The sequence below is a fragment of the Lygodium microphyllum genome, chromosome 11, assembly GCF_053477565.2.
Source record: "Lygodium microphyllum isolate KBCC chromosome 11, Lygodium_microphyllum_v1.1.10, whole genome shotgun sequence".
In the NCBI taxonomy this organism is placed as follows: domain Eukaryota; kingdom Viridiplantae; phylum Streptophyta; class Polypodiopsida; order Schizaeales; family Lygodiaceae; genus Lygodium; species Lygodium microphyllum.
In genome coordinates this window covers 104,054,890-104,080,856 of record NC_141145.1, presented here as the reverse complement: position 1 = coordinate 104,080,856, position 25,967 = coordinate 104,054,890, and the positions used below count along the sequence as shown (strand labels likewise).

At 38.2% G+C, this 25,967-nt stretch overlaps 1 protein-coding gene across 1 annotated transcript; it reads left to right on the top strand.

Moving 5' to 3' along the window:
• The first annotated feature begins 9,152 nt into the window (after positions 1 to 9,152).
• LOC148029184 (uncharacterized) lies at positions 9,153 to 11,997 on the top strand. Its single transcript, XM_087687938.1, has 2 exons — positions 9,153 to 10,776; positions 10,929 to 11,997. The coding sequence occupies exons 1-2, from the start codon at positions 9,636 to 9,638 to the stop codon at positions 11,255 to 11,257; spliced, it is 1,470 nt and encodes a 489-aa protein (XP_087544064.1). The 5' UTR covers positions 9,153 to 9,635; the 3' UTR covers positions 11,258 to 11,997.
• Positions 11,998 to 25,967: the final 13,970 nt, after the last annotated feature.

Genomic DNA, 25,967 nt, shown 5'->3' with positions numbered 1-25,967 from the left:
TAGAAGGTCCTTTAGTAGTTTCATTTGAAGTTCCTTGAGTGGTTTCATTTGTAGGATGTCAAGCCTATTGGTTGTTCTTTACCTTCTCACATGAAGGTTAGTCAGGTTAATTGCCCTCAATTTGATGAGTAGAAGGCCAAGATGGCCAAGTTCCCTTATGCATCTGCCATGGGCAGTTTGATGTATGCCAGGATAGCCACATGTCCTAACATAGCATTTGCAATGGGATTTGTGATATTCTATATGGCTACACCTGGCAAACAGCATTGGGATACCGTCAAGGATATCATGAGGTACCTAAAGAAGGGCATAGTAGCTATGTGCATCTATTATGGTGGCTAAGATATAGGAATCATGGGATGCATTGACTCTAATTATGCAGGACATGTAGACAATAGGAACTCCACGTCTGGCCTTGTCTTCATCTTTGTTGGAGGTTCTATTTCTTGGATATCCAAGATGCAAAAATGCACGGCCCTATCTACTACAAAGGCAAAGTATGTTACAACCACTAAGGCTTGCAAGAAGGCTCTTTGGTTAAGTCGTCTGGTGGCAGACCTTAGTATTGCTAATGTGGTCCTATATTGCATTCGAATTCTATGAGTGCTATTTAGTTGGCCAAGAATTTGGTCTTCCATGCAAAGACAAAGCACATTGAGGTGAGTTACCACTTTATTCGAGAGGTCATTGAGGAAGTCCATTGATCTTGTCAAGATCTCAACTGATCAAAATATTGTCGATTTGCTAACTAAAAGTCTCTTAGCGGAGCATTTTGCATTCCATAGGAAGTTGATGAGCCTTGGATGAGATGACGTCTTTCCTTATCCTATTGTACCTATATAAATTTGTACTTTGTCACTTTTTTGCTTGTTCTCTCCTCACTAGGGGCATATTCACCTTTAAGTGGGAGGTTGTTGGGGGGTAAAGGCACCCATGCCTAGCCACCCATGTATTAGTTACACACTGACAATACCTGCACACCTGTACACTACAGGTGGCAGATGCCCATCATAGTCACTTCATTCTTTATTCTTTTAGTGACATTTGAATAAAGGGAAGGCCGTTACACATTGTGATTGTTGGATTTCCCATATCTTCTCTCTCTCTCTCTCTCTCTCTCTCTCTCTCTCTCTCTCTCTCTCTCTCTCTCTCTCTCTCTCTCTCTCTCTCTCTCTCTCTCTCTCTCTCTCTCTCTCTCTCTCTCTCTCTCTCTCTCTCTTGCTCCTTCCACCATAGCTCTTGCTTCTACTTCGTGCTTCCACTTCAAGGCTTACCTCCCTTCAGATTCTTCTATTCACATTTGGTACAATTTGCACAAAAGAGAACCCAATGCTTAGATTTACAAATAGTGGTTGGATTAAATGATGGTGGTGTTGCCCTTAGTATTGATTTGTCATACATGCACCAAGCTCCTTGCTTGATTCTTACATTTCCATTCCTTTGTTTCTTGTTTCGTGCTTCTTGTCTCCATCTTCCTTTTGTATTTAACTTATTTTTCCATTCATTATCACTTTTATTATTGCTCCATACCTTGGTGACACACTTGTGATGCACATGTAAAGATTCTTATCTTTAAGATGGTCACTTGTATCCTTTTACATTGACTCTACTCATTAGAGGATTCTTACTCAAATAATAATTGAGACAAATATGTGTGCAAGTGTAGGCACATGTGCCTACACACTCACATTGCTTTATGAACATTCTTCCCAACTTAAAATAGTCAATATAAGCACACGCACACGCACACACGCGCGCACAAATGCGCACACGCACACGCACACACACACACGCACACGCACATGCACACACACACACACACACACATTTTCATGCAAGTCAAGTAAGTCCTAATCGATGTCACACAAGTTCAGTACATTCCATCATTGTCGAGAGACCTTATGTTAATAAAAGACAAGTGCAAGTGCTTAGTAGGGATGATTTTAGAAAAGTCACATGTTTTAGTTTTAGAAATATTGTGGAAGATCCTTACTAACTCTAGAAAAAGGATATTGAAGGTCTCTCCGATATTGCTTGAATATCTAAGCACACATATACTATAGATATGGAACATTCTTTGAACATCTGGCAAAATGTCTTTGCTTTAAAAAATTCAAAGTGTGGAAAATTTTATATCAAAATTTGTTACTCTACTTTCTAAAGTATGAAACCTCAAGTTTGGTTTTTTTGAAAAAATGGCCAATCGATTATCTTATTAGACCATCCTAGGATACAAACTGCACACAAATTTAAAAAGCATTTGCCCATGCAAAGCAAGTTTACAAATATTTTGCCCAACATTCACTAACCCTTCCTTGTTTATGATTGCTATGTAGAATTAGAGTTGCAACTCTCCCCCACCCCCATCAAAAAAGAAGAAAAGAACAAAGACCAAATGCATTGTCTTTTCTCCTTAAGGAGTGTGAAAACTGAGTTTTCCTTTTTTTTTTTGGGGGGGTTCTCTTTAGATTCATCTTAGTTATCAAACAAAAATTGTTCTTACTCAATGTTCGTTTACTACGTGGCTTCTATGGATGTTGACACATACACCCTATTTAGGAAACTTTTTTCATTTGTGTTTACCTTACAAGGGAGTATTTACAATGTGAGATGTGCAAATCATGTTTTTGTTGGTCAATGCTCATTATAATAGCACGAATATTCTCATCTTTTGATGAACCCTATGGTGGCCAACAATTATTTTGGATAGCCTATGGAAACAATTTTCATGTCCAACATTCATCTAGATAATCCATTTTTACTAGATAGTGTTGATATGATCAAGAATACAAGGATAAGATCATTATCACCAATTTCAAAAGAGAGAATGTTCTTCAAGAAAAAGACTCACTTTAGCCAACAAAAGAGTGGATATATGCAAGATGGAGGGACTTCTTCTACATCTAGTAAGGTACCTAGCTACCCTATTTCTTATACAATGAAGTAGGGTACAAATTGCAAACCTAATGCTAAAGAAAGCATAACTATAAGAAAACTGATTTTATGTGGACAAAGCATCTTCCAAAGGTTTACAATCCAATCATATAGATGAATGTAATGAAAAGGGAGGTAATCTTCTAGTTGAGGCAAAGGAAGATAAATTTCAAGTTGAGGTAGCTCCAGCTAATAAGGAAGTGCATGAGTTTATGGAGAAGGTCATGAAAAGTTCAATGATTCTATGTTCCTATTTGATTCTCATGATACACACAATGTTTTTCAGGGTTCTCAAGTCAATAATGATTCTATGTTTTCATTTGATGCAAGTGGTCATTATATGCATGTGTTTCCATTTGACCCAAGTGGTAGTGAAGAGATACATGCCTTTATGGATAACAATCATGTTGCATATGATGAATACTATGATAGGTTTCCTTTTGACCTACGTGGTTGGCTGTATACTCATGAGAGGAGTCTTGATGCATATTATGACTCAATGGATGGACTGCCATTTGGTCCATGTCATAGTTGCTTTTTTTTTCACAATAACAATTGCGACATGGGTATTGGCATGTCTCCCATAATCTATTTTCATGGTTACATTCAAGTGTATTCACCCTTGCAATGTACCCATTCAAGTAACCTAGGGAATTCAGGTTTAGTATAAAAGGGGGGAATTTAGCTTGGTTGGACATCTTTCCATCTTTGATACATCATTTGGACTCTCCTACTTCAAGAATTTCTCTTCAACCTCCCACCTTACACGAGGGTGAGTTCTCATGTCCACCTAGCATGATGTTGTATTCTCATGCAAGAGTTATGCCCCTTCCATCACCTAATTCGTTTTCATTGTATCCTAATGTAATGTGCATTTCCTCAAATATGACATGGCTATGGTTACTTGCTCAATTTCATGGTTATGGATCATTATTTTCTTATCATATTTGATTAGTATTTTTCTAGAAGTTATGGTTTATTTGGTATTAGGAGCATGCTATATTTCATGATCAAACCACTATGACTCACAATTACCAAAACACTATAATACAAAATATTATCCCCCTTGTTCCCTTTTTCTTTGAAGCACTAAGTCCAGGACTTCGGTTGTTACTTAATATTCTTACCACAATTGGTTGTTGCTTGGGTTCATCTCAAGGGACTGATTGCCATCATCTATGACATGGATGGTTGGGTGGGGCTAGGTGTGCCTTGATCCTCTATATTTGAAACCTTGGTATACCATTGGCCACTATGACATCACAATGATTAGATCACTATGACATCGCAATGTTTGGACAATATTGTGACATCATAATTATGAGCTATGCAATGTGGATCTCTATTCATTACTTGTAGCCGAGAGCATGCTTCTAGTGATTAATACTACAATATCATAGTGATCCCTCTTATATCATGTGGGAATTGGCTAGATTGAGTTAAACTTAGCACCCTAGATACCTTGTGACAAGGTAGGTTGTCAGGAAAATCAAATCCTTGGACCAAACATGGTAATCAAACAATGCACTTGCAATTGACCTAGAGGCAACATAAGACTTGAAGTTAAGTACGTAATGTCAACACTTTAACATGTTAATGTTATGAAATAATCAATCCTTCTTTACCTGGACAACACAGAAGTAAATAACACCCATCGGTTTAATGAAAATAGACTACACACACAATCTAAAAGTTTTTATCTCTTTTAAAGCTCAAGTATCAACTTGGGGTGGTGAGACTGAGGACTTAAAAAGGCATAATACTACGAACTTGTAGTAAAGAATGCCCTAACAATTTGTTAGGCAAATCAAATCCTTGGATCAAACCTAGTAATCAAATAGAGCACTTGCAATTGACCTAGAAATAGCATACGACTTGAAGTTAATTACTTAATATCAACACTTTAACCCATCAAAATTATGATTTAATCACTCCTTCTTTACCTAGACTACACAGAAGTAAATAACACCCATTCATTTAATGAAAATAGATTGCACACACAATCTAAAAGTTTTTATCTATTTGAGAGCTCAAGTATCAACTTGGGGTGGTGAAAAAGGACTTAAAAAAGCCTAATACTACAAACTTGTATTAAAAAATGCCCTAACACTTTGATATTGGAATAAAAATTAACTATGCCTTATCGTTGCACCATCACAATGATCCATTGTGATATTGAAATGGTCCAAAATACACAATTAGGGTTTTCTTTTGCAATCATCATTTCCACTTTTGGAGAGAGAGAGAGAGAGAGAGAGAGAGAGAGAGAGAGAGAGAGAGAGAGAGAGAGAGAGAGAGAGAGAGAGAGAGAGAGAGAGAGAGAGAGAGAGAGAGAGAGAGAGAGAGAGAGAGAGAGAGAGAGAGAGCTCTTATTGTTAACCTTGTTCACATTAGTCACACTTTGATTTGCCTTCTTATTCAGGTAGACACTTATTTCCCCTCTTTGAAACTTAGTTTATTATTATTCGTATTGTGTTCTAATTAATGCATAGCTTTGCGAAGATGCTTGATAGGCTATTGTCATTCCTTGGGCTTAGGACTTGGGGGGAGCTCCAAGATCCACTAACTAGCCTTGTGCATTGAAAGCTACTCCATAGATTCTCTTAGGAAACTGCATTGATCTTCCTCAACATTATTGCTCAAGCCAAAGTACCATGAAAATGTAAAGTGATGCATCCAACATGATCATGAAAGGCCATATATGGTCAAAGTACCATAAGAATGTCAACTACTTCATCCAACATGATCATGAGAGACCGTAAAAATGTCAACTCTTACATCCAACATGATCATGAGAGGCTATAAATAGTTTGTAAGAATTTGAAATTGCCAAGGAAAAACCCTAAGTAGTCATGACGCTCAATAATTTGATGCAAAAAATATTTGCCAAAAAAGAATTGGTTAATGTTATGATGTCATGGTGAACTTCTACATTATAAAAAATGATGCTAATTTGTCAAATTTTGTTCATCAAATGCATTGTATGGCATTGTCCTAATTAATTAGTGTGTTTACTTACTAGATGGAAAAGGTCAACAATAGAGGAAACACAAAAACTTCCATCTCAAAGAAGGAACAACAACTCTCCCACTTCTCAATGCACTTGGCCTCATAAAAATTGCATAAATATTGAGCCATCGAACATCTTGCTAATACCTTTTCAACAATCAATCAACCCTTAACCTTGTCTACCACTACAACATTTGCTAATAAATAGATAACTAGGATAATCAAACCAACTACCAACTATGTAATAATTTCTTTTAAACCCTACTAACTCCTAGTCACACGAGGATCATTACTATTGAAAAACCTGAAGGATATCAACAAGTGCAAGGAGGCCTCAATCCCACCATTGTCAAAGAGGTGTTGCATCTCTTGGTTTGAAAAAAGCCCTACCACTAGCACCATAAGAGCCCCATCACCATTGCAAGATTCCCCATGGCCAATCAAGATGGAGCAATTTTTTATGATATATGTGAACCAACACTAAACATCCAATCACAATTCTTCCACATCACCATTTCTCCTTTTCAGCCACAACCTACATGACCTATCTTTGTCTTAAGGGTGAACAACTTAATAGAAAAAGACTACATCAAGGGCCTCCTAAGGCTTTTAGATACCTCTTCTTCTAATGAATATGCCTCTACTTGACCCCCCCCATCCACCTTTCTCCCTTTCCTAGATATTGAATGACAAGATGCCCTAAAGGATCATGTTGACTTGCCTCCAACTATTGATTACGGTCCTTCCTCCTCTACCTCACAACACCCCCTTTCACTCTTCCATTTGTTTATTTAGTTTTGCATACAACCTCAAGGGGAGAAGGGGCGGGGGGGGGGGGGGGGGGGGACAGGGGGTTTTATATCACGTGCGTTCAAAGGATATTAGAAAATACCCTTTCCTTACATGCTCAAAGGTAATAAAATTATCCCTTCTCCTTTAAGAAATTTACATATTTTTTCCAAATTGTAATAGGAAAATCCCTTTTGTAAATATAATCCTATAAGTTTTACTAAATAAAATAACCCTTTTTTTGATTGCATGTGGTACACTTACATTTTTTTAGGTGACCCCCCTCAAGCATACAACATGTCGTTTGTGTGGAATTGTCTCTTTCTCACAAGATCATGCATAAACTTTAAAGTACTAGAGAAGAGGAATACCAATCCTTTGAAGCCAAGGTGCTCCTTGATACACTCCCTTCCCCTTTTGGATTTCTAGTGTTGGCACTCATTAAGCAAGCTCTTCCCATCAAGAAGGTCTATCACTTGATCTCAAACAATGGCCTCCTCTCACTGATCACTAGCTCAACCAAATCAACTCTATAAGAGCACTTCACATTTTGTTGAGACAATAGCAAATGGAACTTCTTTGCTAATCACACTTCATCGAAATTCAATGGCAAACCACAATGGCACAAGGAACTTCTTGAGCAAAGCACTACCACGTGGTTTGCTTACTACAATACATCTATTGACCCTTCATATTGTGCATATCCTCACTATTTTGGGTTGTCTTATGAATCCTCTAGATGTGGCTACAACTTCCCAAGATCACATCAATAAAATGCTAGCCCCTACTCCTTCTAGCTTACAAATCTTATCTCCTCCTTCATTGCCTTCATTAATCCCTTCACTAACTATCATGATCCTACCTTCATTACCACTACCAAATTATCTTTGGCTAGTAGTTTTCCTACTTAGTCAAGTGGAACCCCCTATGAGGAGCATCTCATTGAGCTCTTCTTCACATGTTAATGCCTGAATTGATACTTGAGTTATGACATGCCCATACCTTCAAGCCCTACGTCTCCCTAACTTTTGTCGTAGCCCTCCTAGGTGAGATGAGTGAGAGCACATTTACCACTTGCAATCACCCGTTTCTCCCTAGCATACTCCTTCACATAAGGCTACAATCTCAGCTTAGTTGCCATCCTTATCAAAGTCCATAAGGCCTACTCCTCAATAGCCTAGACATCCTTGTCCTTTCTGTACTTAAAAATTTAAGAAGAAACAAGAAATGTATGGAAAATGCACCTAAGGGTGCTTAAGATAAAAGTGTCTAGTGACATTGAGTTGATTAGGTCCTTTGTTAATCTGCTATTCCTTTCCCCTACTACTCATACTTCAAGGTCCTCAAGTGTAAGATACAATTCTAGCTTGCATACGAGGAGTCATAATATGCTCAAATTAATAGTATGGCAAAAAATTTCATTGGGGGAGTCATGATAGTGATGCTTGATAAAGTTGAGAACTTTTTAGTGTCTTGGAAAACAAAGGGCACAATTTCAAATAGAAGGTTTTTTTTGCTTATGTTGGCATCTTTCACTCTCTTGTTATTTGATAATAGGTTGCCTTCCTCTAGTACTATTATTACTTGATTATAGACTGCCTTCTTGTCCCCTTTTCATGCCATTAGCAAGAGAGTGACGAATGGTTGAAACGTAAATTAGGGCAGACGTAAATAGCTAAATGAGAGTTTGTGCACAATGAAGAAGATCATGAGTCCTTTTCTATTGAGCAATGGTAAGGTACTCCCATTGGCTTTGAGGGAGATATAGTTAGCAAAAATAGATACTTAAGAGGGGATTCCCATGGGATGTTTAAATTGATGTTTGTGTATTTGGAAATGATGCTTTCAATTCTTTGTGCCCTTTGCATGTCAATGAATTCACAAAATGAGTAGGTAAAATCTTTATCTTGGCAAGGTTATGGCATTCCAAGCACAGATTGTGGGAATATAAAAGCCAGGGTTTTTCCATGCGAAACTTGGCTTGTGAAAGCCCTCTAAGAAAGCTTAACGATTCATCCACCCCCCCCCCCCCCCAAAAAAAAAAACACTTGATTTTTTGGTTGAGGGAATTAGGCCTAAACATAAAGATAAAAGCAAAATCCGAACTTTTAAACTCGCTTTTCTATCCTTGGTTATTTTTTAAAAAGTGAAAACGTTCTTTTTTAACGATTAAAAAAACACTCTTCTCGAGGGCGTGGGCGATTACGAGTGCGTGCCACCAACTCCACCCTTTTCCTGGCCAAGTGTAGGAAAAAAAAAAAAAGGATCTTTTGCCGCCTCGGCAATTCGGGAAAAAACAAGATAAAGATAATATCGAAATAATATAATTCTCTCTCCTTCCTCTCTCTCTCTCTCTCTCTCTCTCTCTCTACAAAAGCCCAGCAGCTGTGCCTTACCCCTCCTCTTTTCGTCTTCTTTAGCAGGGCATGCAATAGAGAGAACGGGGAGAGTCTCGAGAGGGCTTATCAAATAGATAAAGAAGCGAGGAAGAGGCAGCAGCGGGGGGTCTCTCTCTCTCTCTCTCTCTCTCCCCGTCTGTGTCTCTGCTCTGCCTCTCCTTCTGCGATCACACACACACACACACACACTCTCTCTCTCTCTCTCTCTCTCTCTGCTTCCTCTCTAGCATAAACCCTCCTGGGTTTTTTTGGGTTTCTTTTTTTTCTTGCTTTGGGGCTTTTTTTTTAATGTTTAAATTTGAGTGAAGCGGTGCCGCCATATCCCCCCCTTCCCCTTCACCTTCGGCGCTTTCTTGCTATTCTCTGCCTACCAAACTGGCTCTTTTCCCTCCTGGTTGCTTGCCAAGTAAGTAGGTGCCTCGCAAGCCAACACTAGGCTATCCTTTCCTCTCTCTCTCTCTCTCGCTCGCGCTCCAGGGAAGAGTCTTCTCTGTGGATGCAGCAATGCCTGCCCCTCAATCTACCCTCAGACTTCCTCCCTCCATCGCCAGGAGCTCCAAAAAGATGAGGCCTCCTAAAGCCCCCGTGCACTTACCTCGCTCTTCCTCCCTGTCTGACATTTCCACCACTACCAGCACCACCACCAGCACCGAGGACGCCGCCGCCCCCCTCCGCAAGCCCAAGCTTGTCTGCATCCGCCGTGTCCGTGTTATCTGCACCGACCCCGAGGCCACGGAGTCCTCCAGCGACGAAGAAGGGTTTGATGAAGAACAGGAGCGGCAGCGCAGAAACTCGCGCTGCCGGCCCAGGCCCAAGCGAGTCGTCAGAGAAATCTCCATGCCTGCCGACTGCTGTTACCTGCGGTCCGCTCTCGATGACGATGATGACAGAGATGAAGAAGCGTCCTCCTACTACAGCCACATGCCTTCTCATGACTTGCAGCAAGGTTTATGGAATGCTATGCCCAAGAAGACTTTGAAAAAATGGAGGTGTGACACTGGCTATATGGAGAGAGAGTTCAAGCCCCAGCTGAGGCCTCCTCCCTCAAGAAAGGCCAATGCAGCATCCCATTCTGTAGGCAAGGGCTGTGGGTACATTGGGGTCAGACAGAGAAGGATGGGGAAATGGGCGGCTGAGCTGAGGGACCCAGCAAGGGGTATTAGGCAGTGGCTTGGCACCTATCCCTCGGCGGAGGAGGCTGCCATGGCCTATGACAATGCTGCTAGGAAGGTTAAGGGTTGCCAAGCTATCACCAACTTTGACCGGAACCACAACAATAGTGAAAGGGAATACGTTGACACTGAAGTGGGTGAAGGTTCATCTGCTCCTGCTGTCATGGCGACTTACACTAGGCGCAAATACCTATCAGGGTACTCCCAGGAGGTTAAAGCTCCATCCTTGCAAGACAATGTCTGGGAGTGCTCTTCATTTGGTGATGTGTATGTAAAGGATGCCTGGTCGAGATGTGGTGCACTCGATGATAACAGTGACCTATTGCAGTTCTGCCCAGAGTTTGATTCCATGGAGGAATGCCTGCTGGGGGCCTCTCCGTCTTCTGTCCTTGACAAGCCTGACAGCTGCTTGTTTGTCACTTCACCTTCATCTGTCCTGGAAAATGCCATTTCAGAGGAGTGTGGCTCTGCAGGTGTGTTAGTCTTTAGTAATGTCTTATCCAGTGTGGGTTTGTTAGTAGTTCTGTTTTTGGAAGTTTCATGTACCTCTAGACACTATTACTCTCTTTATTTGCTCAACAGTCACTCAATCCGGCTTTTGTTTCATGATATTTTTTCTGTTCAGATAAGGGTTCATTTGACAGCCAGAGTGATGAATCTGGCACTGAGACATCGTCTCCCTTGCAAAATATGGTCGTTGAAAGTAGTTTTGCTAACCTCATATCAACCAGCGACACTCATCAAAGTTGTGATGTCAAGCTCTCGTCCCCTGATTCAGCATTTATGGATGAGCTGCCATCTTTTGATCAGGAGTTTGGGGATTTGTTCAATCTTCAGGGCTCTGGACTCATTTTCGATGATATTCCTCCTAATGCTGAGGGGGACCTCTCTCAGATGAATTTTGAGCTTGATTCTGAGGCATTAGCTTGGATTAATGTTCCAGAGGTATGTTGACAGCAGTGTGAACCAAGAGAAGGTAGATGGCTGAATGTGCTAGCCAGCCTGCAGTAAATGTCACTTTCCATGTCAATGCGGCCTGTTCTAAAGTTAATGACACTATAAACATCATTGGAATTTCTGCTATGGTCAGCTTTTGATGCTTCAATGATTTTGAAGCTGGCAGCTGCAGCACCAAGGTGAAGATGGTGGCAGGTTCTTTTCCCTGGGTGGGTAGATGTGGCTGGTCATAATTCTAAATGGTCCTTTGATTGATGTGGACCAGGAAGCTGAACATTATCTGACGAGTCCCTTGGAGGCTGGCCATTTTATCAGCTTTCTTTGCTGCCAAGGCAGTAGTTAGTCTCAAGTGTCAAATAAAGTGCGGATGCAACTGTGAAGCATGGAGATTAGTTTTAGTTCAGAGTGATACGCACTGTTCGGTGCTTGGATTTTCGGTGCTTTTGAGCCTTCCGAGCTACTGAAATTTTGTAAGGTGCATGAGATTATCAAAGTGTTCTATGGTGAGAAGCTTTGCGAATAGTCAGTTCTTAACCATAGCAAGCCGATTCTTTATTCATTGTGTGAAAGGCAAGGCCCTGTGGGGTCACCTTCTTTCATTGCTCAATGAAGAAACAATTTTGCAGAGTCTTTAAGGTTGCTCCATCTCAGTCTTGATGTACTTGTAGTTGTCTTAAAATTAGTCCAGTAAGACTGTTCTTGTGTTGCTTCTGCTCAACAAGGCAAAGCTTTTAAAACTCAGTTTGATGTCCTTTCTTTGTGTTTGCTATTTTCTATTGTTATAAGTGTGTCGGTTGCAATGTGTTTTAGTTTTTTGTTGGATTTTCAACGTGCTTCCTATGTTTAGTGGAGCAAAGTTCTTCATGGAAGAAATGTTAAATCTTCCAATTCTCGTCAGCGTGGTTCTTTTGAAGCTTGAATAATACTGGCAATCCAATATGGTACTCAAGCAATGCAGGCAATGTGTTAGTCTTACGATGTTTGTTGAATAATACTGGCAACGCATGCTTTCAACAGCTATCTGAATGCTGTGCTGAAGCAATTCAGGCAAATGTAAAAATTGAATGGCCATATTATTACAAATATTATTTTTATTAAATAACACTATACAAATACCATTATTGGTTAAGTTAACAACTATCGTGCAATTAGTTGGCTATATCATGCACAACCCCAGTCACATCTTTCTTTATACAGGCTTGTGGTGTTTGTTAACAGCAGCTAGCTGTTACGACTGTATGTATAGAATCAAGCTGGAACACACATCTTAGTTTTGCAGAAGATTGGATGCTCTGAGTGATACTTTGGGAAATTATTTGAACCTCAACTGCTACAGAAGAGGGGCAACAAGGTTCTAATGTCAAGTTTTCAGCACAATGTCTGACCATCACCCTAGTACTCTTATCCCTATGCTTTTCTTGATGATGAGAGACTAGGGTTTCAAACTTTTCTTGAATGTGAAGTAATTTGTATTTGAAGGTAATGAACACAATGTTGTAGCACTGTTATATCATTCCCAAATGGGTTAATAAATGACTTGAAAACCTTCAGTATGAAGGGCCCAAACTTTGAGAACTGCTGGGCTGTAAGGGGAGAATGAATCTTGCTCTTTGGTCCAAATGGCAGGTAATCAGAGATTTTGACTTGATGATTATTTGGGAGGGTGAGGCATTAGGTTGCTTCTAGGTATCTACCCTGGGCATTAGTCTAGGGTTTCAACTTTTCAAAAAATATTACTTGCTTGCACAACACATGATTAAATTACCCTTTCAAACATTCTCTTGAAGATGGTGTTTAGGAAGTTAAAGTTTGCACTAGGTTGCTACTAGACTCATTTCGAGCTTCAAGGGAAAGTAGGCAGATTAACAAGGTTCATGTTTTTGGCACTTTTCTTTCGGAGATTGACAACCCCAAATGCCGATCAAGGGGGGTGCCTCCCCTCGAAATATTAGTCGAGAGTGGGTAAGAGCCATGTTGGCATTATTCTTATGTGTAAATAGGACGGATAATATTGACGACCTTACCAAGGAGGACCAACTACAAGTGTTTAAGTGAAGAAGAGCTTGAAGTTACACCACACACCGTGTGAACACAAGTATTCGACCAAGTGATGTGTCTAGCAAGACTTGAACTTGCAACCTTACATATGTGAGCCCAAGTGCTAATTGCTAAGCCATTACCTTTAGGACTTTGTGTTTTTGGCCTCATCTTGCAATTGCTTATATTTATTACTGTGGGAACAAAAGCAATACATCAACCATTAAAATGTATAAGGCGACAATTTACCTATAGTCCCATAGAACATGTTGAGATCTCTCATATCCTTGTAGAGTCAAAATTGGTAAGCTATACAATCTTATACTTAATTAGCCTATCATTGGTAGAAGATCTACAAGCTATATTTTCCATAAGAAGACATTTAATTTGGCTGATGGAGTGACACACCATGTTTCTTTAAGCTTACACTTCTAGGTCTTCAAGTTTGCTCTTTCATCATGCTTTTGGCATCTTTGTTTAGTGTTTAGAAACCATCCCAAATTTACTAGCCCAAAGTTGTTCCTTTTTTTTGAGTGCAATTAATGCGACTTACCCTTGTGATTAACCTAAAACTTAAGCATTGATTTGTGGACACATGCTCTTAAAATTGGTGAATCCTCATTCACCTTCCCCACTACCTCCTCAAACCATCTAGATGCTATCTCATTAAGGAGGTAGTCATCGCGTAGCTTAGGGTTCTCCCAGAATCTAAGCTGTCTACCTAACCTTACATCCTCCCATCTTCTTTGAGAATCTAAGTTGTCATCATGACCATACATCCTCCCATCTATTGATACCCTTCTTATAGATGGCTAAGGATAACTTCAGGGTTGCATTGATTGGAGAGAATATGCCTCAAAGGCCTCTTCTTCTAGATTACATGTGAAAGATGTGGACCACATCTCCCTTTGTATTACCATTTTAACAAAGCTCTTGTAGTGCCTCTCCAAAGGGTAGACCAATATTTGAGCCACCTTTGACAAGCTAATTCGAACTTTAATTGCCTTACTAAAAAGCACATCCTCCCATCTTAGTCCATTCCAACACGTTCTTGGCAATTAGTGCCACTTTGAATTATATATATAGAAATTCAAGTTTATCCTTGCTAATTGTAGAGCTTAACACCATTGCAAAACTCAAAATACCTCCAATAGGTTCTTGATAGATTATTGCCCTATGTTATCAATACTTAAATTGCCACCAATGAAAACTTGTGTTGAAAATTCACACCTTAGGCAAAGGTAAACTCTTACAGATCCATTGTTGCTCTAGTTCTACTCATATAATTGGAGATTACTATCCCAAATTGCACTTCCATGATATGCTTCATTATTCCAACAAATACATTACTGATTTGTCAATACATCACTAGTTACTCGATTGATAGGAACCTTAACTTTGAGTAATATAGTTTAAACTCCTGACATTAAGTTTGCATACCTTGTGCCATATCATATATATAGTATTTACAATGTTTATGAAAAAGCAAGGTTTAGTGTGGAGTGAATTAAAATTTAAGGTCACCACTTAAAACATGATGAAAGAATGTTAGGAGTCTTGGTTAGAACTTGAACTTGCAAATTATCGAGCTTGAAGTCTATTTCTACTAGTTCTTGAGGATGTTTTTCATAAGAGAACACGAAAATAGTGAATATGTACTTCATTCGCCCTTTTGTAATATTAATTAGAGATAAAAGCTATGGCCTTAACTTTTGCATTCATTATGTGCATGCAACACCACCTATTTATCTTTGTTCACCTTAAACAAATGAGTCCATTGCATCACTACAACCATTAAAGTTATATTGAATGTTAGACTTGTACGGTTAATCTTAACAAACAAAGTGACTTAAGAGGCTTTCATTAGAACTTGGATGAGCTCGTAAGTTCCAATGTTGGAAAATCTAGTCTAGTGTTAGACTTGTATAACCAACCTTAACAAACTAAGAGAGTCAAGAGGCTTTAGTTAGAACTTTGATGCGTTAGTAAGTTCCAATTTGTGAAAATCTAGTTCAATGCTAAGTAAACTCTTGCTATGTTAAATTGAGAGTGAGCGCATTTGCATATTCATGTCTCCCCTTCAAAAATTGAAGTTTAAACCTCTTAGAAGTTAGAACTTCATTCCAGGACTTGTAATATAGTTCCATTTGGATGAGTAAAAGTACTGGCATTAATTAGTTTGGACTGTGGCACATTTCATACACTCTACACCAACAATTGATTTAACCTTTGTTACCTCCAATGGAGGATGTTAGGAATGGGCTCCAAATGGTTCATTTTTGTGCAATTTTGAAGCTTTCAAAAATCATGGCATATCCCTATGTTGTTAAAACCATGTATATTTTGTATTACTCACTATTGTATGTGTGTACCTCACGAGACATATTATTGATATACAACACACATCTCGAGTACAAGTGAAAGTCTCTCTCCCCCCCATCACTAAAGTCTTATCAACTCCTAGGGGTGGTCAAGGCTCTCTTTTTGAGGAAAAATCCTTGAGTCGTGTATCCATTCATTCACTTTATCCCATTGGCCTCCAATTTGTAAACATTTTTTGTTCCATAGTGGGGTGTACCTTTTCTATCTCTAGGAATTATGTGATATATGCTTTTTCAGAAGAGAAAGTTGTTTTCTAGTCTATTATGCATCAAAAGTAGGGAGAAGCTTGCAAGACTTTGTACGTGTCACGTGTATAATGATTTTTTTCCTAATAACTTTTCAGTTTCTCTGCTCCACGAAGACCCAAGAAGGGGGTGTATCATGTAGATATGTGTCACCAGAAAATAAAAGTGTTGTGATATGGCATGGGCCCTTAATTGTTCTACTTTTATTATTATTATTTTGATACATTTGCGACTCGTGTATGTGAAAACTCAAAAAGATGTATTTACCTCAAAATACTAGACCTAGTAGATATTTTGAAGACACCAAGCCATATATTGGAAACATAGGATGATATATTAGGTTTTCAACCATAAATGGAAAACATAGGATGAGATATTAGGTTTTCATTCTATATCCTAGACTACATATTAAGTTCATTTAGACTATGTACAATGTTCTCACTATCACTTTTTCAAGTGAAGAGATCCTTGAGTTCATGTTTTAACTTTTCTTAGGTCTCTTTAGTAGTGTTCCCATCATCCCTATGCTCTTGAAGAACTTCCCTTACACCTAAGAATGCAACAATATCTGAATGCTTCTCATCCATGATTAGGAGTTATCTCATGCAAGGTTGACTATGAATGTGCAATTAAGTCATGGTATAATTGAACCAAATCACTATGTACAAGTGTGGATGTTTTCCAAGTTAAGATTGGTTTAGAGCTTGTCCTTCATTGATGATTGTGTATGTATCGTGACAACTTAATACAATTGTTTATAATAATGAGACTTTAAGACTCCTAATAGCTAGCAACCCCTCTAGCATAATGACATTTTCCAAGCCAATATGAAGGTGGTAAAGGTGAGGATTATGTGGTTGTCCTCTTGAGGTTGGGACTCTTAAAAATCATGTCTAAGTGTGCAATGGCTTTATAAATGAGGTTAGTGAATGGGCTTGACACGAGGGAGTTAGTGAGCAGTGGCATATCATGGAGACCTCAAATTGTAGGTTATAGGTAGTTGCATGAAGATTAAACTCCTTATGGTGGTTCCAAAAGAAGTTTGTTGAGAGACTCAACAAAAATATCTTACATTTTGATGAGACAATATAGAATTAATTTTGTAAGGTAATTAATAGTTGATGGCTTTTACTTTCAACTAGTACTTACTTTTTGAAGAGTTGATACGAAAACATTCAATTTGGTTAGTAACATGTTTTTGGTAAAGATTTGCCATTGTTATGATTCAAATGTCACCATGATGTCAAAAGATATTAAAACTTATATTCTCAAGCTTGAAGGTTGTTTTTGTAAAATTTGCCACTTTCATGACACTAAATCTAAATTCATTTGTGAATACTACATTGAATTGATTTTCATAGACAACATTCTCCAAAGTTATTTTAAAAGAACATCTTAAACTCTAATAACCCTTGATAGGCTTTAAGAAAATAATTATAAAATTTCCATTATATAATAAGAGAGAATAAACATTTTATGTTCCTAAATTAAAAACAAATATATGATGCCAATTGTTTGCTCGTAGTGTAGGGACAAAAGGTGTGCTTGTGAGAAAATGTGAGTAAATAGAAATAATCGTTTACAAAAGCATGTTTAATAGTACATATAAAAACAATATTCACACTTTATAACAAAATGTGTTGTAAATCTTACTTTTAAAACGTCGCTCTTCAAGTTTGGAAGGTTTTCCTTAAAATTTTCAAGGATTCAAAAAAGAGAGTTTTTTTTTTGGGTGAACACTGCTTGAAGAAAGAGGTAGTAGAGGGAGCAAGGATTCAACAAACCCTCATAAGCATTGGTAATCCTCACAAAAGATGTAGGTTTAGTGATAGAATAACAATGCTAACAAATAAGAGCTTGGATTGATTGCATTAGATATAGAGGGAGAAGTGGAACCTTGCCAACAAGGAGAACCAAGAACATCTACCTTTTAGTTCAAGCATCAACAAACTCCTTCAGCGCCTTGCGTGACCAAAAGAAACACTTACATGCAAGGTGGAGAGAATGACCCTTAGGTAGTAGATTCATAGTTTAAAAGTTCTTAAGGAGCTTAACCATTCTTTTAGCCCAACCACTATCTTAAAGGAAATCTCAGGGTTATACAAAGTACATTTATCCAAATGGGATATACATACTCCTACTTGCCATTATGACTAAGAAAAATTTGCCAGGATACCCCCACTAATAACATATACTCTTGAATATACCCTTCAAGACTTTAAGAGCTACCACAGTGCCCATTGGCCCTCATACTTGGTCAGAATTCTCAGTAGATCCTTCGAATTTGGGCAAAGCTCCCAAATACCTTGCCAAGTAAATTTTTTTGACTTGCTATCGTAATGTTTCTACATTCGTATAAAAATAAAAACAAGAATTTACCACCACGTTAAAAAGGTACATAATGGCAAGAGACTACCATTAGGCCTGGCGGCCAAGGGCGGTGTGAATGGGGGTGTAGTTTTGACGGCTAGGATACATACAAAAATTACGTAATGATCGGAGTGACATTGAGAGAGAGAGAGAGAGAGGAACAGGAAAAAAACAGAAAAGGAACTCAATTTATAATTAAGATATTATTGTGTTGCGTGGGCAGTGGCGCGCCAATCAATGAAAGGTGAGAGAGTCTGCACTCTGAGAGACATGAGTTGTCGGCCGTGACGAGGCACGTGCCAGAGAAGAGAGGAGAGAGAGACGTGGGCCTGAGCCAGAGGCCCGTATGGCACGTGGCAGCCCAGGCAAGTGGTCCAATGCATACACATACACATACATATATAGTAACTAGGCGCCACATACATACACGTATATATATCTATATCTATCTATAATATATATATATATATATAGAGTACTGATAGATGTGTATGGGCACTGGGCTGTTGTTTTGCTCTGTCCCACCAAGAGAAGAATGAGAGTTGCATTGAGGCATGTAATAAACCAGCCAGAGAGAGAGAGAGAGAGAGAGAGAGAGAGAGAGAGAGAGCCTAGTGGCCTCAAGGCTAGAGGCTAGAGGCTAGTGGCCAGACCGTATGGATTGTGATTGGTTTTTTGATTGCCATCGTCACATGCAATTCTCCACAATGGATCTTTTTCACTTCTCTCGCTTTGGTCTACCACACTCCCTGGGGCTGGACCCTCACGCTCGAAAGGAAAAAGGAGAAAAGGCACGATCCCTTCCCTTTAAGTCCTTTGGCATAACGGCTTAGGGATGGCTCTTCCAAAGTCAATGAGGAAGATTCGAGAGAACCTAACGAGTTCTATTATGACGTTTCAATGAGGAAGAGAAGCTAATGCTATATATAGATCATTAGTTCTGTTGTGACACTTTTAGCGAAACCAATTCAAAGCACTGCTCACGAAAAACTTTTTTCCTATTCAATGGAAAAAAGGAACATGCTTAGCCCCGACCCGATTTCGGAGGGAAATAGTTGGTTTTATAACTAAAATGCCAGAAAAGCCGATTTTTATCAAGACAAGCTTCGATTCCAACTGGTTTTTTGAGAATCTTGCTTGGAAAAAATACACTAAAGGACGGTTTTCTGAAAACACTAATTCAAAGAAAACCAAGCCCAAAGCCTTAATTGGATTAGTGGCTCACATGTAATGGAGGTTGAGGCAAGTGATATTACTGACTCCCATAAAGAGACTAGTGATATGATTGACTCCTTAGTTAAAGGCAAATCTGTCGGTCTACACAAGCTAGTGGATGAGCTTTTACACTCTCTAAAAAAATCCCTCATCCCCCTTCTTATAGCTCTTTGGAAAAGAGTCTTCCCTTTTAGGGCTTTGCTTCATATACGATCAATGAAAGGTAACACAACTAGAAGGATTGCCATCAATGGAGAGCTTTTAGCCCCTCCTCCTCTCAAGGAGATAGCAAGGATGCTTGCTATTGATGTTTTAGAATGCTATTGATGTTAGTGCCTCTCCTTTTTGCAATAGCTATTGATGTTTTAGAATGCTTGATTGAGGATACATTCAATAAAGGCAACATCAAGGGTTTACCCTACCCTACTTGAACAAGGGCACGATGCTTAACTTGATGGCATCCATGTGATCAGCAAGAGAAGGAACGAGTACCTAGCCACTTTTTGAAGCTACTTGCAAAGTTTCTACTTAGCTTTAGGGTTACATCAAAATTTAAATGAAAGATCCCCTTAACGGGTGATATAAAATGATTGTCAAAGTAATCCTAGAACATAGGTTTTTCAAGCTACTAGGGATCCTAATGGAATTTGGAGTTACTTTGGATTAGCGATGACAATGGAATCTTGATGAGTTGATGAAAAAGTTAGAGAGATGCAATGGACTTTAGCACAATTTCATAGCGAGGTTAATTGTTTTGAATCACGTAGCAATTCCCATTTGCATATAAGAACATATATTTCTTACTATGTGGGAGATCTTGTAAATCTAGTCTAAATTTGCAAATATTTCATTTAGGAAGGGGACTCTAGTAGATTTAGAATCATGAAGGTAGCATGCTAACATTGCATCCTTGAGATGAATCAAGCTTGAAATACCCCACCTATTGTGAAAATTAAATGACATAGCAAAATCAGAGCAAGGAATAGAGAGAATACAATGGTTTAGAGAAGAATTACAATTTCTTTAATTGCAAATAAATTAATACAAATATCATTTTTTCCATTCATATGCTTTCAATATGAAGCTTAGATGGCAATCCAGATGGATGCTAGGTAAAGAGCTTAAGGCTAATTGGAAGAACTCTAATTAAGCAAAAGATAGATGGTCATGGTTGTGAGGGGACCTACCTTTTATACCCCCATGAAGGTGGTTAAGTAAGCCTAAATGACACACCTATTAAGCTTTGCTAGTTGGTTAGGGAATATTCCAAGGAATATTGCCTATATTGTTGAGTTAAAAGTCCCCACCAAGGGGGCCATTAGCCCCATTAGGAATCCCTCCGCCTAGCGAAGGGTCACATGTGCAGTCCCGAGGATTCAAAATAGGGGTTCTTGATAATTCCCACACCTCACAACAAGATATAGTGTGATTTGAGTTACTAAACTGAGTTACTCTATCTAACCCAAAGGCTAAACCCAAAAAGGCCACCTTTTTACCATCTAGTAACATAGACCTTATTTGACATACAAGTCAGAACCCACTAGGCTCAGACATGGCTTCTCCTCATAATGGAACTTGACCATTTTGAGCACCATGGATCATTGGTGGCACCTTACTAGGGTGGAGCATTGGGTATATTTGGTAGAAAAGCTAGCTATAAGGCCAATCACAAGATGTCTTGAGCACTTAGAAGAGGATTGGACCACGTTGTTGAATCATAGTTTGATCAATCCTTAAGCAAGGTTGGAGTCTTAAAGTACCCAACTTGGAATAATCTTCCTCTCCACACCATAACCTTTAATAAAGTTAAGTGCGAGGTAAAGATACTTCCCCCTTTATTAAGGGGCTTGGCAATAAAATAGGAAGGTTGTCACGATAAAATAAAGTTCAATTTGAATGAATAGATGAGTAATATCACATTTGATTTGGTTGAGCATCACCATTCCAAACATAGAGAAGGAGGAATACAAAGCAACTATCGAGCTTAGAGGAAGAGTATAATAATCTTGAATGACTTATGGAATTATAGCACACATTCTGAAAAGGAGGGAAGAAGCTCTAAAGATTGAGTATAGGTTGAACTCAGTGAATGTTGCTTTCATAAGGTGGAGAAAAGGCATGTGATATGGCTCTAACCCTCTCTTTATCTAGTGGGTTTCTAGGGTATTTGCAAAAACATATATTTGGAGAATAGATTAGAGCTTCCAAAGGATAACCATAAGCTAGTAATCCTAAGCTTGAAAAAGTGTTGGAGACTTAAGTACTAAACAATGAGCTTAGAAAATTGAGCAAATTTGGTCTACCTCTATATCTGCAAAGGCATCTTGCCTCTTATGGTTGTGGTAGATTACACAAATGGACATGGACTAATAATAAAGCTATGCAAATTGGAATAGGGAATGGATCATGTCCTAGGTTCTCAAAGCAAATAAAACCATCTCTCATCTCTTCCTAAATTGCCATGATAATAAAGAATATGCTTGTCTCTCTATATGAAATTACTTTCCCTCTTCACTCTTATAAATTTAGATGGAAAGAGCTATTTTTGGGGGAAGCCAACAATATCCCACCTTTACTATGGAACAACATTAGAAGTATTTTTGGAATGTGTGGCTTAAAAGAAACCTAGTTGTGCTCCATGGTAAAGTGCATGAGAGGGCCCACTAGATTGATTTATGCATTTTTTGCTCCATAGGTCTTGAATCAAGGGGTTCTCATAGTAAGAGAGGAAGTGAAAACATCCTTGTAACAACTCAAAGTTTATCTCTCAAAGAAAGAAAGAGAAGCATTCCTCTAGGCCAAAGAGATGGGAGTGGCAAAGATCTTGTGGGCCTTGAAAGATCAACTTCATGCAACAGTTAACTTCACTATTTCTAAAGGAATATTCAAGTTGAACCTTAGAATAAAAGCCAACTACACTTTTGGCCATGTCCAAGTAGATAAGTCTTCCAATTAGATATTAGAATAGAAGCTAGCTATACATTTGGCCATGTCCTACTAGTTAAGTCTTCCACTCTAAATATCACTTTTGACCCTTGTGTGGTAAGCAAGGCTATTTTGATCACATTTCTAGATGTAAATAGGCTAGAGTCCCTTCAAATTTTGCGCAATCTAAAAGAAAGAAGATCATGTCCCTCCAAGTTTTAAAGTTTAATTTTTGTTTTCTCCAATTCAAATTTGAAGCTATTTAAGCAAGTTTTCTCACTTTGGGTAATGTGTATTAGCATCTTATCTAAGGTAAAGCTTATTGTGATGGTTCATGTGTCTCAATGGTTCTTTGGTGAAATTACTTTACATTAATATCCTAGCACCATAATGTTTACGCTTTTTACTTTTTTAGAATTTCATTTTTCATTTTGTGTGCTTTTTTTCTCTTTTTCTTTTGTGCTTTGAAGGCCTCAATTATTGAAACATGATACAATGAAGAAATAAACTAGGGCAATGCTCTATTACACCCACATCTTGTTTGTATTTAGAGGAAATATTAAAGTATGGTAAAGCTAAGAATTATTTACATTTGAGAAGAGAGAGCATCTCATCCAATCGATGCTAGGGGCTATGGGTGCTGTATACATAAAATGTAACAAAATGCAAATTTGGTACATTTGTATTAAAGGAAGATAAGGATTTACAAAGAGCTATAGCCTATAGAGATCTAATAGATATAGTAATTATAATGTGGCAGTATGCACTTTAGGGTGCATAACTTTTGATAGCAAGAGGGAAACTTAGATACAAAAGAAGTCAAAGCAAGAGAAACAAAAGGTCAATAAGCAAACTGCAAATTTAATTAGGAGACAGTAGACATTCTATGCTTGCTCTTAATTGCAAGGTACTACCTCACGTAGAACAAATAGAAGATGATATTATTGACAACCCACTTCAAATTCAAGAAATCACTACTCAACCCCCACAAAAAGATAAAATGCATTGTAAATGGTTGGTAGTTATGTTTTGTTCTCGGGAATGCTTCAAAATAAGTATAATAAGCGAAAAAGAGAATAGTTACATTTTTTAAAGAACATAGATAACAAAACCATGAACTTTTTAAAAAAAGAAGACTTTAAAGAGTAATGCATTCACTAAAGAAAGAACCATTTTGACAACTTGTTTATGAGGTTCTAGGCCCCTTTGATAGATACAATTGAGACATAAATGAATATAACAAGGGACCTTGGAATTGGCATTTTTATTTTTAATGGATTTGGCTTTGCCTTAGGTTTCTTTACTTTGAGGCATTAGAGAGTTAGCCACCTACTTTTGAGAAGTTTCTTTTGGTGGGGTGTGGGGGTTTTAGTTTTAAAAGGAGATGATTTTGCTTTTTCCATTCAAATGTGTGGGCAGTTTAGTTTGAAAAGGAGATGAGTTTTCTTTTTCCATTCAAAGAAGGCTTCCCAACAACAACTTCCTCTTCATCATGTGTCATTCCTAAATACATGGTACATTTTTCTCTAGATTGTCCAAATGGTTACTTTCCATGAATTGAGTGCCTTCCACTAACATCTCCATAGAGAAACCTAAGGGTACCATTTGACTCATTGAGATGTTAATCATCCTCCTTGTTAAGTACATTGTAGCGCATTGATCGTTATCTTCTCTTAAGATTAATCACTTCCCTTGGAGTGCTTTACCAAGTTTCTTTCATAAACTTTGTTTTTTGGCCTTTGATTGTTAAGTGGATGTTCCTGCCTCATTGTTGATTGGGCATGTTGCTAGTGTTGGGAGAATCGATTTCCCACTTGAACTTGCTCACTATCTTCAATAGGCTGCTTTGTTGATAGAGCTACGAGTGCTTTTTAAAAACATATCTTAACATATAACTTAATGAGAGAGTTATTATTTTTGTGACCTATATATACATAGAGGATGCCTTTATCCACAGATTTTCTACATGGGGGTGGGTAAATTCAAGGAGGAAAAACCATGTATACACATATATAAACCCTTAAATCAAAATGCTATTTTCTATAGTCGTACACAAAATTTCTCTAATATATATACAAGGGGTTTCTTTATATGAGCTTGAATGCACATGATAGGGGTACCTTGGTGTTCTCCAAACTTCTTGAGTCCATGTAGCCTTGGCACTAGATAGTCTTGCAAATACTGACCATAGTTTGATGGCTAAAAAATTCTCCCTTTATACTTCATCACTAATGTAGCAAGATCATTTTGGAATGAGTGGCTAGCTTAGAAAGAGGGAACCATGGAATATTCAGTTACCAAAATAGAGTTGTAGAAGGTTTTGTCAAAGTTTTTTAGCCCCCCATTGATTCATATAATTTGAGCATTGGTCTTGTAACTAGGTAGAAAGACTTTGCTTGGGTGTCTAACATTTTTACAGGAGAGAACCAAAGTTTTTGGAGGGATCCACTACATCTAAACCATTTATATCACCTACTTTTAAAGACAATGCTAAAACCCCCTTATTTATAAAATTTTCATCGATCAAATACACCCTTGTTTTATTCAAATATGACTAAAACCCTAAACCATTTTGCATGGACAAAATGTGTGAAAATTCATTTTAAAAATCTATTCTCTTGGATTTGCATGATATAACACATATCTCTTATTGAATCCCATGATTGTAGCCACCATATCAAAGCCCTCTATCGACACCTTATCCTTGTTGATTATGGATAAAGTGCAGAGAGGAGGAAACCATCAACAAGGTCTCTATCATGGGGGAGACAAAGACACAACTCAGTCCCTTTCAAGAGTTATTGGCTTAGTAAGTGACAAAATTGACAAGTACAACATGAACTCGCATAAATGGAATGTGGCATGAACACTTGGTGGAGTAGTTGAGAGGAGTTCTTTCAAGTTTGTTGTGTATATCAAAGTGCTCTTGCTTTGTAAGAACACATTTGAAGAACCATTGACATAAACTTCTACTTGATGGATTGTAGGATTTTTCCAAGGCTTTGAATGGCATTTCAAAAATTTAGTATGTAAAATGTACTCATTTTTGTCACTTTTATAACTATCTCTCAAATAACTTGGAAACGTTGTTTTGCAAAATTTTCAAATTTCTCCGATTTCTTTACCCAAGCTTTGCTTTTTTGCACACTATTTTAATAAGTTGAGAGCCTATTTCATGAAGTAGTTTGACTAAAATTGGATGATTTGGATATTGGGAATAGGAAGAAAAAAGTGGAAAGTGTTCCTAAATGCGGTCTACTCATTTCTACTCTAAGCACCTTTTGAGTCCAACTTGCCCACCATGGCACCTAACTATAGGCTCATCCGCTATAGTATTCCTTAACCCAGTCCATGCCTAGCATCCTAGGCTTACTCATCAAACTATGAGTGTCCATTATCTAGCTCTTACATGGTAATTTTGCTCATGTTGTCTCCTTATGCATGGTTCATTTACACCCACATATGCCATAAGAGTTATCTGTGTATGTAATAAGACTTTCCCACCCCTAAGAAGGGTAGTTACATGAAAAAGC

Bases quoted from the DNA above. Each gene is read 5' to 3' on its own strand.
- LOC148029184 (XM_087687938.1), top strand. From the start codon at position 9,636: ATGCCTGCCCCTCAATCTACCCTCAGACTTCCTCCCTCCATCGCCAGG. The intron at 10,777-10,928 runs GTGTGTTAGTCT...TTTTCTGTTCAG, and splicing joins AGAGGAGTGTGGCTCTGCAG to ATAAGGGTTCATTTGACAGC.